Source organism: Aedes aegypti, chromosome 2 (assembly GCF_002204515.2).
Source record: "Aedes aegypti strain LVP_AGWG chromosome 2, AaegL5.0 Primary Assembly, whole genome shotgun sequence".
NCBI classification, from domain to species: Eukaryota; Metazoa; Arthropoda; class Insecta; order Diptera; family Culicidae; genus Aedes; species Aedes aegypti.
In genome coordinates, this window is record NC_035108.1 from 180,404,503 (window position 1) to 180,421,059 (window position 16,557).

The window sequence follows — 16,557 nt, forward strand, 5'->3', positions numbered from 1 at the left end:
CAAAAATTCATGGTAACCAAAAAAAATTTAGCTGATCACAGCTGTCTCATGGATTGCCTTATTGTCAGTTAAGCACTTGGTACACTCTTTGCCAAGGGTGCAAATTTTTCCGCATGCATAAGCTAACACTTCAATGGAAGCTTGCGCAGTGACGCCATTCTTTATCTCCACCTCTTTCTCTCATTCGGCGTCGCTCCGTATAGCCGAGAGGCTTTAGAAGTTTATTAGAAGTATATTTGCAAGGACTTTTCCGAAGACAGTAAATTTTATTCATTGGTTCTTTTTATACAGCCATTTTCCGACTGCGGTAATAAATGACCGTGCCGGCCCTAAAGGGAAAACTTTGATCATTTTAGCGAGAAAAGTTACTGGAACATGGGTAGACCTGATGTTCTGAACTCCAGGGTAATTTGGAGGGCCTGGAATATCCCAAACGTTCCTTGAAAGAGCTTATTGATCCATGAGATGGTTTAGTGAGCATGTTAGATTATATAACTTCACTCAGTTTAGTGAGATAAATTACTGAAACAAATGTAAACCTGAAGTTACGAACACTAGGGTAATTTGGAGGGCCTAGAATACCCCAAACGTTCCTTGAATTAGCCTATTGATCCGTGACAAGGTTCAGTAAACTTGGTAAGTTATATATCTTTACTCAGTTTAGCAAGAAAAAATACTGGAATAAGTGTAGACCTGAAGTTCTGAACTCCAGGGTAATTTGGAGCACCTATAATATCCCAAACGTTCCTTGAAACAGTCTATTGATGCATGAGAAGGTTTAGTGAACAGGAAAGATTTTATAAATTCACTCAGTTTGGCGAGATAAATTTCTGGAATAAGTGTAGCCCTGAAGTTCTGAACTCCAGGGTAATCTGGGTGGCTCGGAATACCCCAAACGTTCCTTGAAACAGCTAATTGATCCTTGAGAAAATTCAGTGAACATGTTAGATTTTATAACTTCACTCAGTTTAGCGAGATAAATTACTTGAACAAGTGCAGACCTGAAGTTCTGAACTCCAGGGTAATTTTGAGGGCCTGGAATATCCCAAACGTTCCTTGAAAGAGCTTATTGATCCATGAGATGGTTTAGTGAGCATGTTAGATTATATAACTTCACTCAGTTTAGTGAGATAAATTACTGAAACAAATGTAAACCTGAAGTTACGAACACTAGGGTAATTTGGAGGGCCTAGAATACCCCGAACGTTCCTTGAATTAGCCTATTGATCCGTGACAAGGTTCAGTAAACTTGGTAAGTTATATATCTTTACTCGGTTTAGCAAGAAAAAATACTGGAATAAGTGTAGACCTGAAGTTCTGAACTCCAGGGTAATCTGGGTGGCTCGGAATACCCCAAACGTTCCTTGAAACAGCTAATTGATTCTTGAGAAAATTCAGTGAACATGTTAGATTTTATAACTTCACTCAGTTTAGCGAGATAAATTACTTGAACAAGTGCAGACCTGAAGTTCTGAACTCCAGGGTAATTTGGAGGGCCTGGAATATCCCAAACGTTCCTTGAAAGAGCTTATTGATCCATGAGATGGTTTAGTGAGCATGTTAGATTATATAACTTCACTCAGTTTAGTGAGATAAATTACTGAAACAAATGTAAACCTGAAGTTACAAATACTAGAATAATTTGGAGGGCCTAGAATACCTCAAACGTTTCTTGAAGTAGCCTTTTGATCCGTGACAAGGTTCAGTAAACATTGTAGATTATATAACTTCACTCAGTTTAGCGAGAATAACTACTGGAACAAGTGTAGACCTGAAGTTCTGAACTCCATGGTAATTTGGAGGGCCTGGAATATCCCAAACGTTCCTTGAAATAGCTCTTGAGATTCTCAGAGGTTGGTAGATTCTATTTGAATTTGTAATGTTATTGTTTTTAACCCAAACAATTACTGTTACGGTTGTAGATTTCAAATAGTGTGCTTCAAGACAGTTTGGACGTCCTAGAACATCCCAGGACATAGCAAAGCAAGTGAAATAGTGTTTTCGTTAAAAGAGTAATTCTGTATTATCTAGCCTGAACATCATTTATGTTCACAAACAGCATTTCACGCTTCGTATGTACTTATAGTTCAATTTTCCAAACTTAAGGATGTTCAGGATGTTCTAGGTTGTCAATTAGGTCATAATTTTAATTAGGTCATATTTTTCTCTGATAAAAGAGTATATTTGGGACAACTTTGCCGAAGACAGTATATACATTTGTTCATTGGTTCTTTTTTTACAGCCTTTTTTGTACTGCGGTCATATATGACCGCGCCGGCCCCAAAGGGTTAAATGTGATATAGCCGTTATTTAAGCGGAAAGAATTGCCAAAACGGAGTCCCACTATATTTTGTTCCCATTAAAATATATACCTGAAAAATTATAATTTCGTGACAACGGTTTGCGAGGAAAGAAAAACAACTAATTTTATTTGATCAAACAAAATAATGTATAAATACAAAAATGTTTGCTTGGTCGAAACATACTATGTTTCTCGTTATCAAAGCAGTGTTCATACTTTCTTGGACACCCTTTATACGTAAAAATCTTTCAAAAAGCGTGCACCCTATAAAACAAATTTCCAACAGCATTCGTGTGCTATCAGTACAAGGCGATCATGACAAATTCACCAGTTTGTTCTGCGCCTTGTCCGTGGAAATACTTGCGATCATGCGATCGAGATCGCTACTACACCACTTCATCTCACACGTCACATCTTCATTGCTGCCGTGTGCTGCTGATCGTCGTCGTGGTCGTGGAGTTTAAGCAGCTCCGGTGTGGGGTGATGTAGCACAGCGTCCTCGCCACATGATATTGCATGATCCGCATGCGCCATCTCCCTCGTAGCTTCGTCACATGGTTGAACGCATCCTGCTGATACGACTACCCATCGTGTCACCACCACCATTGGCATACAACCCCACCGGAGAAATGATAAATTTCTAGATATTTTCCAGATTATGTGCATAATTTGTCCGCTCATGTTACGCGTGAGTGCTCCTGATGCTGTCTGCACTTACTTTCCCCGCCCCTCTCTCTGCATCGAATCATCAGAATTGAGCGGTTCAGAAGCAAATGGGTGTAAGTGACCAACATCATAAATGTATCATGTAGTTTTAATCATAAACTTTCCTCATTCAAGTAGTTTGACTCTTGGCCGGGAACCGGGAAAATCGTTTTGAACGAGCATTTTCTAGCTTCAAATCTTCAAACCAATATTTGCGCAAAATCGTCATGTTTGAATATATTGTAATTTGTTCCACAGTAATTTTCATTATTTCAGTATTCAACTCGATTTTCGATTTTTTTTTGGTCGCTTACACCCCTTTGCTTCTAATCCCCTCAATTGAAAAAAAAAACAAGTAAGGGACTGATTTGATCTGCAGGGTTCACTTCCGAGGAAGAATAATGGAAGGGGGATCGCACAAGTGCGGGAGGCTCATTCAACAGAAGGCAATTGTGAGAACAAAAATCGTGTCCAAGCGTCGTCCGAGTTAATGAATTTTATTGCCTTCCCATTCGGCCGCTGAGCGCTACCGGTTTACCGGTTTCTTACCCAGATTTGCCTCCGCTACTGTTTGCTGCTGGTAGAAGCGATACGATCATTGATCAATGGGTTGGTACAGTCATTGAATTGAAATCGGAAACTGGGAAAGCTATTTTCAGTTTAACCCTTTTATGCCTAAAGTTTCTCCAGTATTATAAGATAACATGATATTACATATTACGTAATTGATTTCATGCATTTTATTTTATTTTTTTCTGTGGCATATTACGTAAAAATGATTTAAAACAAGTTGAATAATATATCCGTATTCGTATCCGAAAATTGCATATTGTGACGATTCAAATAAAAATTCTTATATCTTCTTTTCATGGTATTATCGTCCTCACTGGGACAGAGCTTGATTCTCAGCTAAGTGTTCTTATGAGCACTTCCACAGTTATTAACTGAGAGCTGTCTTTGTCAAAGTTGCCATTTTCGCATTCGTATATCGTGTGGCAGGTACGATTATACTCTAAGCCCAGGCAAGTCAAAGAAATTTTCATTACGAAAAGATCCTGGACCGACTGGGAATCGAACCCAGACACCTTCAGCATGGCTTTACTTTGTAGCCGCGGACTCTAACCACTCGGCTAAGGAAGGAAAGTAAGTTTTGATGCAAAAATATTGATGATATCTATTTTTGTTCAAAAGTTGTTTGAGTTTTTCTGCTAAAAATCCTTTGTTTTCCGGGCATTTTATTCAAGTTACAAGCATAACACATCTGTAATTTTTTGATAGAATATGATATTTTATTTTGTCTTTTGAATGCCGTTAAAAAAATATTTTTTATGTTTGCCCCAATCAGAGATATTCACAATCAAAGTAGGCATGTTTTTGTTAAAAAAAAACAACAATAACTCCCAAACGGAATGAGATAGCGAGTTCCTTCACTGACCAAATTACGCATTTTTCAAAGCTCTTAAAGTGTTTCATAGACTACTTTGATAAGATATTTGAGTTGAAAACGCAAAAAAAAAAGAAACAAAAAAACTTGTTTGGCAAAGTTGCTTGAAATTGAATAGTATACAACTTTGCTGAAGCCTGTATAATATAATTTCCACATGAGCATGAGCATAAATGACCGTACAATTCGTAGTTGCTACTCCATGATTGACCAGAGCAATCGAAGTTGCACAGGGATTTAGTGAATGGGGTTTGGGATTAGCTTACCATTCTTCAATATGCAAAAATCGAGAACACAAACTTTAGAAGACAATAACGGCGCCGGCCACGTCCTTACGGTCATCGGGGAAGAGAAAGAATGCTAGTTAGACAACCATTGGTTTTACAGACCGAAGAATCTTCTGCTTCTCCATAGTTGTCATGGAAAGAATATTGGGTTAGGGGTCGTCCATAAATGACGTAGCTTTTTAGGGGGGAGAAGGGTCTTTACGAATTTGTGACGATGTGTGACGAGGGGGAGGGAGGGGTCCTAGCTAGTGGACGTAGCATTTTGAATCATATCGGTAAAAAGAGAGGCGCAGAAAAGAATGGCATACAATTATTTTTTATCAAACTATATTTTTGTTTGATTTATACACTCAGGTTATAAAATGATGATTAAGCTTCAAAACATTCACATGACAAGATTGTAAAAAAATCTAAGAAATTTTAGATTTTCATGAAAAATGCAATCAAACAGATTTTTCAAAGCTTTAAATAGTTATGTAAATATTATATTATATTCGTGTCTAAATTGATAAATTTATGAATAAACAAAATCAAAGTTTAATGAATAAATTAAAAATCAATGCTCTAACTACTTGAAGAACATTGTTTTCTCATTTGTTAACAAGTCATAAAGTCAGCCGTTTTCAAGACAATAAAATATGCTCTTTTCGGCAAATATTACATGAAACAAGATATTTATACCGTGTATTATGCATTCAGTGTTGCAGGAGATCTCACTCAATCAACTCATCGATTTGTTTTGCTTTTGAATTCCTGAATATTAATGAGGACAACAGATTCGAGCGATATCGAAATTGCCCTATTATTCAATTTTATTATTTACTAAGTTATCAGTAAGTTGAAGATTTTTTTATTATTCATATAATAAAAAATATATTGTACCCTAACTCAACAATAACGAGCTTCATCAATCCAATAAATTCTTTTTCACATTTTCTATAGTAAACTTGTTTGTCTTGGTAACAACAGCAAAAGTAATACAATTTAGCCTATATGAAACTGTACACCAAAATTATGTTACAGGAAATATGTTTATTTGAAACTGTTTTCTAAATTACTTTCGAGCGCTGCTATATATCAAACTGTTAGATTAGATTATCCTTACATTTTAGTCAGTAAATTATATCAAATTTTGTATTGAACTCCTGAATTCCAATTTTTTGTTTCAACCCAATCGCTGAGGAAAACTAATAAAATATATATAGAGGGGGGGGGTCTTGATATGCTACGTATTTTCCAAGGGGGAGTATCAGCATTTGTGACAAAATGCTACGAGGGGGGAGGGGGGTGTAAAAATAAAGTGAAAAAATGCTACGTCATTTATGGACAGCCCCTTAGTGGGATAAGGTAAGGATCTGGGAGTCATCTTTAGTTGATGATGCGATCCTTGATATATTCACGCCTGACCGCGATCGCGATATTATTCGATAAATGAATTATTATATATTATTCGATAAATGAATTGTATGCAGAACAAGTGTTCATCGTTCGCCCTCACAAGAGCAAGCAACGCGACCAAAGGATCAAACACTACTAACACTAATCACGCGATCCGCGACTCTTATATACTCAAGAGCAAGCAATGCGACCAAAGGACCAAACACTACTCCTGTATAATTTTAATTTCCACAAATGAGAAAGTTAGTTACACAATTTATATGAAAACGTGGACCACCCTAATTTTCAATAACTCCAAACAAAGGGCCTAACTAATACAAACAACTTTGTGGAAGACCGTTTTCGTCTAATGTTTAAATCTAAAGCTGAAAATGCATCTTTCCGCGTAAAACTGCTTTCTGGACCACTGTACAATGTGATATTTGAAAAATGTTGTATGAAACTCTTGTTCCAATGCAAACCAAAGCAATTGTCGTCTATACGCAATCCTCCTACCGGATTTGTTCTGTGCTTGATATGTGCTTACACTGAAACAAGCGTTGCAGTAATGAGAACCATGAACGTGTTTTTAAATTTACAATTCCAACCACGATTGAGCTATCATGAACGCTTTTTATTTGCGCCTTGTTCCCTCTCAATCCAACCGCGTAGATAGCCGAGCGGCTAGCGTTCGCGCTTGGCAATCGCCAGATCCTCGGTTCGATTCTGGTCTGCTGCAAGTTTTTAACCATGATATAGTAATTTTTACTATACAAATGGTGCCATGGTAACATTGAATGTACAAAATATTCTAAATAAATGCGAATTTAGTCTGCACAAATCAAGTGGCGTTGTGTATTTAATTTAACCCTCTGATATAGTATTTTCAACCGCAACGCTGTTCTCAGTGTACGTTAACTTTTTTCCTCCTTCCTACCGCCAACATTCTTACTCTACTCCATTGTAAGCATGGTTACATGCCTTTCATCTGTTAACGTTCTTGTGGCGCGTGAAAAAATATGTTGAAATTTTATTATTCGCAACCCCAGTTATCCTTCCATGTTTCTGCTCCCGTTGGTTCTCAATGGAGCTGGAAACATTCTGGGGCCCAATTGCGGTGGATGTGGCAAAGGGAGAATGGATTCGCGCATTTTAATGCCCCTGATATTGCCAATGCATGCGACCAGTTTAGCACTGATTGTAACCAACACCACTTGCAGACAGCCGGCAGCCAGAACGGCATGGGACTGGTAATTAAAATTCCATATACGTTTGCTCACAACATGTGAAGATTACTGTACCAAATCATGTCGAGGAAAATTTCAAAGATATGTTTTATTAATAAGTGTGCCAGAATATTTCGCTGTAGCGTCAATCACAGGAACTGGATTTTCGAATTGACGCAGTGATTTATTCTAGCTTTGGTGGGAAAAGGTTTTTTTAAGGAAGGGAACCATTCGCCTATGGAGATACGTGGTAATCGAACTACATTCATAATTATAGAGGCTATGGGATGACAAGTTTGCGTTAGTACCTATATAACACCCAAACAACCGTGATGGGCGAACAAAGATTCTTTTGCCCATTTTTTTAATTATTTCATCTATGCAGTTAACAGATAACACTAAAACAATGTGTGTTTTCGATCTGTCCTTCTAGCTCGCTGATCTGAAGCGAAGTCATCTTTGCAGGGTTACTTTCCGTCATTCTTCGAATGTTTCCTGTCCATCGTATCCTTCCAAATTTCGTCAAATTTTGAATACTGGGTTTGCCATAGAGTTAAGCGAGCTCGTGGCTCATCCCACACACCGGTCGCCTGTACACCCCAAAGATGGCCATAAGCACCTAACGTTCGAAATCCTTTAGAGCATGCAGATCCTTCTCGAACATAGTACACGTTTGATGCTCGTAAAAGACAATCGGTCCTATAAGCGTTCAGTGCATGGTACATTTCATGCGGTTGTAATTTTTTGGAACGCAGCTTCTTGCGAAGCCGGTTGTAGGCCCAACCTCCACGGATGATGTACCTTCATAATCTGTTGTCGGCAGCTTTGGGCAGGCAGACCGTCCATGAAGCTGGATTCATAATTGAGCATGAGCATGAGCATGATTGACCGCCCGCAGATGCTACTCCGTTATTGCAAGAACAGCTGTACTTACACATGGAACCAACAAACACTACTCGGGGTCAGTAGCATCATCAAAGTGTAAGTACTGGTGCTCTCATTATTATAATAAACAATAACGGCACCGGCTGCGTCCGAATGCAGGTCAATTTGGGGATAGGAGGGAAATGTTGACGTGTTACTTGCTTTATGGAAGCCGAGGAGTCCTCTGCTCTTCCACAAGTAAACACTGGGAGTCTGGATATGGGGGACGGATTCGTTTTGGTAAACGATAATTATATAATTTGAAATGAATGCGCCTAACCGGATTCGCGATATTACTCGATAAACGAATTGAACGCCAAATAAGTGGTCCATGAAGCTGGATTCATAATTGCCGACTAACTACAGGAGATAGACGATGGAAAATTAAATTTGATAACACTTTGTAGGCCATATTTAGAATGGTGCAACTTGTCACCTTTCTTAAAGATGGGGCATAGTAGTATTATAATTAAGATAATATCTCTACCTTCCACTCCACTTGTAGCTGTTCCACTCCTCTTGAGCAGGCATCTTAACGTCTCCCTCAAAGTGGAACCTGGTGGGCTTCTATTGATGCCCTGGCGAGATATTTTCTCCATTCGCTTGATCCCCATCGATCCTTTATGGATCATACAGGAGTTCATCGAAGTGCTGCTTCCACCTTTCAATCACCTCAGGTATGCCTAACAAGATGCTAGATGAGACCCCCGCGCTACGCTCGTGACCCTCCGTTAAAAGAACACTTATAAATTGGTTCAAGTATAACTCCCTCTATTTCGTGGTCCAGTGTACACTTCCACTTTATTGACGTTCTACTTCCTCTACAGGAGGATGCTTCCGCCACCCAGCACCTCGAGTGCGATAACGGATTCTAGTCTTCAGTGAACCGTGAATTCCAGTACGGAAAAGCATGGTATGTGCTGGCACACTCGATGGTTGAACTGGGTAAAAGGCATTCGCGAACTCACTACTAAATTTATTAGTAGTTTCAACGCAGGTAGGATACTGTGGCCACAAACCAAACTGCGATGGCGGTTGAAGAAAAAAAAATCGCGTGATCCTGTCGGATGGAGTACAGGGTACACAATGGCGCGTATTAGGTACTGCTCAGTTGGGCTTGGTTCAAAGTTATCTATAGCGGAAATTACCAAGCGAAGTAATTTAGTGTGCAGTGTGATTCTAAGCAATCCACTTGCATCCCCGTCAAACCAATTTTTTCGTCGACATCGTCCACGTACCCAACATTGTTCTCAGCCACATCATGGGCGTCATTACGTGATTGATTTGTGATTTTGTCTTCTGTGGTAATCGCTAGATGCATCAATGCAGAAGACTGTGAAACTGGAAGTAGATTCTACGAATGTTCATTTTCTTAGAAGCGACAAAATCAATCAATCGTAAGTATTAAAGAAAAAACAGAGCAACCTATGACTTGTAAAGTAGAATAAGATTTTATAAAGTAAACTTCTCTTGCGTTCCGTCCACACACAAGACAAGACGTGTTTCTCTATCCTCTGCCACATAGGTTATGGGCCCAGCAGTGGTACGAGGTTGAAAATTAGAAGCTTCCAGAACTCTAGATTTTTTCAACTGAATATAAACGGAGGTGGTAATGGACTTGCTCCTTCCGGACTGCCAGCAATTAAACGACTCGTAGGCCGCGAAAACTGGCATACCTGGAAGTTTGCGCTGAGAACTTTTCTGGAAGTTGAAGAGCTGTGGGAAGTCGTGAAACCTATTCCGGATGAGCAATGAAACATACCAACATTCAACGCTGCCAAGGACAGGAAAGCTCACGGAAAAGTTATTTTTGGCCTGGATCCAACGATGTACGTCCATGTTCAAAATACAAAAACGGCCGGTGAAGCTTGGAAGAAGCTGGAAAAGGTATTCGAAGACAGCGACCTCACGCGAAAATGGGGACTTCTACACAAGCTGATCACGACCAACTTGGACAGCTTCGGGTCAATTGAGGCGTATGTGACCAGAATGGTTGGTACAGCCCACCAACTGAATGGAGTCAGCTTGAAGATCGATGAAGAATGGCTCGGAATGCTGCTTCTCCCTGGATTACCGGAAACCTATAAGCCGATGATCATGGAATTAGAGAACTCTGGAGCGGTGATAACTGGCAATGCAGTGAAAACGAAGCTATTGAAGGAGGTTCAGCAGTCATCGATAACCGTCGATCTAGCGTTCGTGTCCAAGGGGCAGGAAGAAGCAAGCATAGCGGTTCTAAAAATTTCCCGTCGAAGGGTCCGAAATGCCGTTGCTGTGGAAGATTCGGGCATATCACTCGATTTTGCCCATCGAAGGAGTCAACGAAGAAATGTGTCAAAAAGGATGACGCTTTTTGCACAATTTTGTCGGTTGCTGCGATGGAAGAAGCTTCGATTTGGGATCCTGTCGCCATTTTACAAGGAATGAGTCGTTGCTAAGCAACGTCCACAAGGCCGATGAACAAATTCTCACTGCGAACAAGGGTGTGATCACGGTGTACTATATTTAAGAAGGTGATATATTCCGAAAACTGACAGCTACTTGACGACGTCATTCCTATCCACCTCGAACAAATTTTCAAAAAAATTGATCTAGTGGTCCGGATGGTATATGGTACGATAGGAGTGACGTCACATGTTTTCAACCAAACTTGATGTTTACATCAGTGAAGAGCCTGCCTTGTTAATTTTTTATGCCGTGGGTGTGATGAAGGTAGTCGCGGAAGGCTCCGTGGCATTGCATCCAAGGTGTTCGGAATCATCGATCGACGTCAGCGAAGTGCAACTGATACATCACCAAACGTTCATCGTCGATAGGAATTCACACGACACCCGAAGAAGCCTGGTCGGGGCAGAAACCCGTCCAACCTGCGGATTTTCGAAACAACAACGATGTCAAACATTCCAAAACAGAAGCCGGTTTTGATGAAGAAAGGAAAACAAACCGGCTCTATAATAAGAAAACGAAAAAAGTGTTCAAATCCAGGGAAAACCAGTTCAAGATGTTCAATAAGGGTTGATGCTCAGCGACAGGGGACGCTTCCCCCACGGCAAGTATTGCGGTACCGATACTGAAGACAGCTGTACCAGGTATGATTCTCCACAGTACATTGCCGATGATCCCGTTACTCCGGAAGAATCATTATCCCGAGACGACGCCGAGCTCTGGAAGTCCGCGATGCAGGAGAAGTATGAGGTACAAATGAGAAATGGAACCGGGACTCTGACGGATCTCCTGGCAGGAAGGAAGGCCATTGGGAAGGTAAATGGGTTTATAAAACCAAGCTCGATGCAGAAGGAAAACCGGCTCGCCACAAGACCCGGCTGGTAACGGTAAGCAAGGGATATTCAAAGCGAATGGGGTAGACTATAAGGAAACCTACTCTCCTGTGGTACGTCATAGTTTCCTGCGGTATCTCTTTGCGATAGCTGCCTTGATTAAATCTTGATATCGATCAAATGTATGCTGTCACTGCCTTCCTCCAGGGAGAACTGTCCGAGGCAATCTATGTGGAACCACCAGCCTACTTCCAAGACACCCAAAATAGGACTAAGGTTTGCAGGTTGAATTAGGCTCTCTATGGATTAAAACAGTCGAGCCGCGTGTGGAACCACAAATTGGACTCCGCATTGAAAAAGTTTGGACTGGTTTCAACCGACTACGACTCCTGCGTGTATTACAAAATCGTCGGCAACAAAATTTTGATCGTGGTAATCTACGTTGACGATGTACTTTTCTTCACGAACTATCATCAATGGCGTAAGAAGCTGAAGGATGATCTGGCCAAGGAATTTCTAATGAAAGATATCGGTCCGTGCTTCGCCGGAATACATATCACGATATACAATGCTGGGAATACATATCACGAGAAGCCAAGGAATGATTTCTATCGAACAAGAAGCGTACGTTGAGAGCATACTCGATCGCTTAAGTATGTCGAAGAGCAATCCGGTGTCTACTCCACTGAACCCGAACGACAAACTCACGAAGGAAATGCAATCAATCAACGATGACGAGGCCGAACGAATGAAGCGAGTTCCTTACATGTAAGATGTCCTATGTGTCTAGCGCAGTGTACACGTCTCGACATCTGCCATGCCGTCAATGTTCTGTGCCGATTCCATCAGAATCCCGGCGAAAAGCACTGGAATGCGAGGTACTTCGAAATTCCGTTTAGCCTACAAGAAAGAAGCAAACGGGTACTCCGATGCTGATTGGGCCACGAGCAGTGAGGATCGGAAGTCATTACTGAATTCGTGTTCATTGGGCAAGGTGGTGCAATTTCATGGTGCTGCAAACGTCAGCAGACAGTAGCACTTTCGACATGTGAAGTCGAGTACATGGCGCTCTCGGCAGCCGTTCAAGGAGTGCTTTGGTGGAAGCGCCTGAGAACAACGTTCGACATCGATGAAGCCGTGAAGATCAATTGCGATAATCAAAGTACTATTGCAATTGCTAAAAACGATGGGTAGTATCCAAGGACCAAGCATATTGACATCCTTCTTTGTTTCATTCGGGATGCTGTGCAGCGTGGTGATGTAGACATCGTTTATGTCAGTACCGATAAACAACTGACGGACTGCTTGACGAAGCCGCTCCCGAAACCGAAGATCGAACTTCAGCGAGCTGCTAAGAGAATCCAGAGTCAGTAGGTTGAAGAGGAGTAAATATTAAAGTAGAAAACAGAGCAACCTATGACTTGTAAAGTATAATAAGATTTTATAAAATAAACTTCACTTTAGTTCAGTCGACACACGGAGTATTTCTCTATCCTCTGCCCAATAGTAAGCCATTCTCGTTCGACAGCCATTGGGCCCTGAGCTTCCCAATAATTTGTCTGAATTCCTCCTCCCAGCCAGTCTGAGCCCAAGGATTACGATACGTTGCGCCAAAACAATGTGTCAACCAAACCGTCAAAATGAACATGTAACAATGGACCGATACACGAGTTCACTAGTTTGACGTTTGAGCGGTGCCGAATTCACTAGTTTCCATGGTTACATAAATAACACGGCACCGCTAAAACGTCAAATAGTGAACTCGTGCATTGGTCCATATGTTAAAGGTAAATTTTCTATGCTAGTAGAAACCTAGGGCCGGAGAGTCGAAGGAGGCCTTGTGAACCAACCTCAAAAGCTGCCGTTGGATAAACCAACACTTAGGGCTTAGGCTCGTGGTTTAAACTCTCCGAGTATTGTATGAGAAACTTCTTATAATTACATAGAAGGCCACAAAATAACCTCAAAAAACTACTTAGCTTCAATAATGGTCGTATATCCGAAATTCTAATTACTTAAGATGGTTATGAGAATACCTGATGATTACTTCCGAAGAAGAAGTTTCCATAAGTACCGTAATCCGGGGTAACATTGATCAGCGGGGTAACATTGTTCGGGATGCCTCATCTTGTTAAACGTTCAAATAAAGATTTATTGATGAAGCATTTTCGAACCATGAATGGTGCCTCTCTTTCGTATATTCATAAGCTAATGATAATTAAGGTTTTTGCCAAAATTGCGTTTAGTTCATGCGCAAATTTGTCAACTTTTTGGAACAATGATTTCTATCATTTGCACTGACACTACCGAAAATTCATGTCTCACATGAGTTCTGCAGACGATGTGATCAAGGAAAATGCGGGTGTTACTAAAAAAGGCATCGCCGAAAACGATTCCGTTGTCAAATCTTTCATAATTTTATTCATTTAGGCAACATTAACTAAATACTATTACGAATGCAGAATTTCCTGCGGAAATTGCCTACTTTTAGGCGTATTACGCGATTCAAGGTGTTTTTAATTTTGTAATACCTCAAAAAGTAAATGACTTGTAAGAGTTTGGTCCTCATATTCGGCTTCAGGGGCCCTAATTTCAGTAAGTAACGACATTTCCAATATTAGCGAACGTTGTTTACTTGGGTGATCAATGTTACCCCATATCAGCTGAATCAAAAAATCACTTAAAACATTTATTTAAACATGTTTAAATCTTTCGAAAAACAAAATAAAGTACATAGCTAGGAGCGGTGGGTGCCAGTACTTGTTTTAAATATATGAAACTTGTAACATTTGTATTGTGAAATGAAAAATTTAAGAAAAACTAAAAAAAATGATCAATGTTACCCCGGATTACGGTACTATAGAAATGGATAACAAAAATATGTGATAGAGCGCGCAATTGCAAGCAATATAATCGAAAAATTAAACTCTACTCTAGCATCAAAGTTTTAAAATTCTCTATTCCATCAATATTCATACCGATTCCAATTTATGCTTATTTCAGAAGATTTGGAGCAAAATGTGCCCGCTGTTGCCGAAGCTTATCCGCTTCGGATTGGGTGCGTCGTGCTCGCGAACTAACATTCCATCTTGCCTGCTTTGCCTGTGATAGCTGTGGACGACAGTTGTCCACTGGGGAACAGTTTGCCCTGGTAGACGGCAAAGTGCTCTGCAAGACGCACTACTCGGAAATGTTCGACTGTGGAACGTCTAGTGATGGTATACGCTAAATTATTAGTTATATTAGCTCAATATTACCAAAAAACTTATTTTAGACGGCTGTGAAGCGGATGGTTTTCAGAAGAGCAATAAAACGAAACGGGTGCGCACAACCTTCACCGAGGAACAACTGCAGATACTGCAAGCGAACTTCAACATCGACAGCAATCCCGATGGGCAGGATTTGGAGCGGATAGCTTCGGTGACAGGTTTGAGTAAACGGGTTACTCAGGTGTGGTTTCAGAACTCTCGTGCGCGTCAGAAGAAGCATGTTCAAGGTGAGTAGTACTTCAAAACGACATTTCTACTATCCGATTCAAAGCCTAGTTAAAGCACAGTTCACGTTTCAAGCCCGTAGAGAAGACTTATGAGCGTTTTTTACATGGTACATTTGCAATGGGTGTGAATCTTTTTTGATCGCAACTTATTTTGGACTTCTGCAAATAATGCGCCTCCGTATTTCGCGACTTGCGTTATATCAGCAAGGGTCCAAAATTCATCGACCACTTCGAACGTATACTCGTCTATCGTGACACTACTTCCTAGGTAAACCCAGTCGCGTTCGGCTCCGTCTACTAGCATGTACTTTGTCTTTGACGCATTCACCACCAGTACGACTTTTGCTATCTCATGATTCAGGTGGTTGAACAGGTCTATCACCTTTTCAATGTTCGACCAACAATGCCCAAATCAATCGCGAAGCAAATAAATTGACTGAATCTGTTGTACATCGTTCCTCGACTGTTACACCCGGTTTTACGAATAACGCCTTCTATGTATGGCAATGTTGAACAACAGGTACGAATGTCCATCTTCTTGTAGTCCAAACTAATATTGTTTCCTAAAATTTTCGCACAATTTTGCACCCCATCCATCGTCGCTCTTACACTGAGAGGCAAAATAAAGTGCCCACCTTACCAGTTTTCAAATTTCTCTCGTTGATCTGGTTCAAATTAAAGTTAACACACTTAAATCTTTTTTGATATTATATTTTTGATATTCTTTTAAAGTTGCACTTACGAAATTTTGATAAAAAAAAAGAATTTTACTCAAAGAAAAAGAAAATCAATTTGTTTTGAAAAAAATAGTGACAAAATAAAGTGCCCACTTCCTTCTTGGCCCCAGAAAAGATGATTTAAGAAAAATAAAAAGCAATTTAATAGTTAATGTGTCCTCCTTTGGCCTTAAGGACTTGCTGGAGGCGCTTCGGCATGCTATTCACCAGGTTTTGTAGGTTTTGTGGTTCTAGTTCTTCCCAGGCGCCCTCCAAGGGTTCAAAATAATTATTTTTGTTGGTAACACCAGTTTTGTCAACCCTGGCATCGAGAATCGCCGGCAGATTCTCGATGGGGTTGAGGTCTGGGCTTTGTGGAGGCCATTCCAGCGGTTTAATCCGACAAGATCGGAAGAAAGACTTGGTCTTCTTGGCAGTATGCTTCGGGTCGTTGTTCTAGAGAAATATGAATTTCTCTTCAAGGCCCGTCTGGATCAACGAAATCTCCAGATTTTCCCGCAAGATGTTGATGTAGGAATCTGCCGTCATTATTCCGTCGATTTTCACGAGGCTTCCTACTCCACTCCACGAAAAACACCCCCAGACCATCACATTTCATCACATCACACCTCCATGCGTCACCGTTCCTTGGATGTAGCGCTCCTGAAGCTCGAGCTGTTTAATCGAAAGCGGCGGGCTCGTGTGTGGTGCAGAGCGCATTGGTACAGATACGAAGCGCGTTCGCGGTTCAACACAAGTTGCAAGGTTCAAACCAAAGTTGAACATCGGTTCTGTCTAGAGT

General features: G+C 40.6%; 1 protein-coding gene across 1 annotated transcript in view; it reads left to right on the top strand.

Annotated features, from left to right (window-relative positions):
- Window positions 1–16,557, top strand: part of LOC5577314 (LIM/homeobox protein Awh) — a 128,602-nt gene that overhangs the window by 96,560 nt on the left and 15,485 nt on the right. The window contains exons 3-4 of the mRNA XM_021843325.1: window positions 14,547–14,761; window positions 14,818–15,039. Coding sequence (XP_021699017.1) covers window positions 14,547–14,761; window positions 14,818–15,039 — 437 coding nt within the window. The remainder of the gene's footprint in view (window positions 1–14,546; window positions 14,762–14,817; window positions 15,040–16,557) is intronic.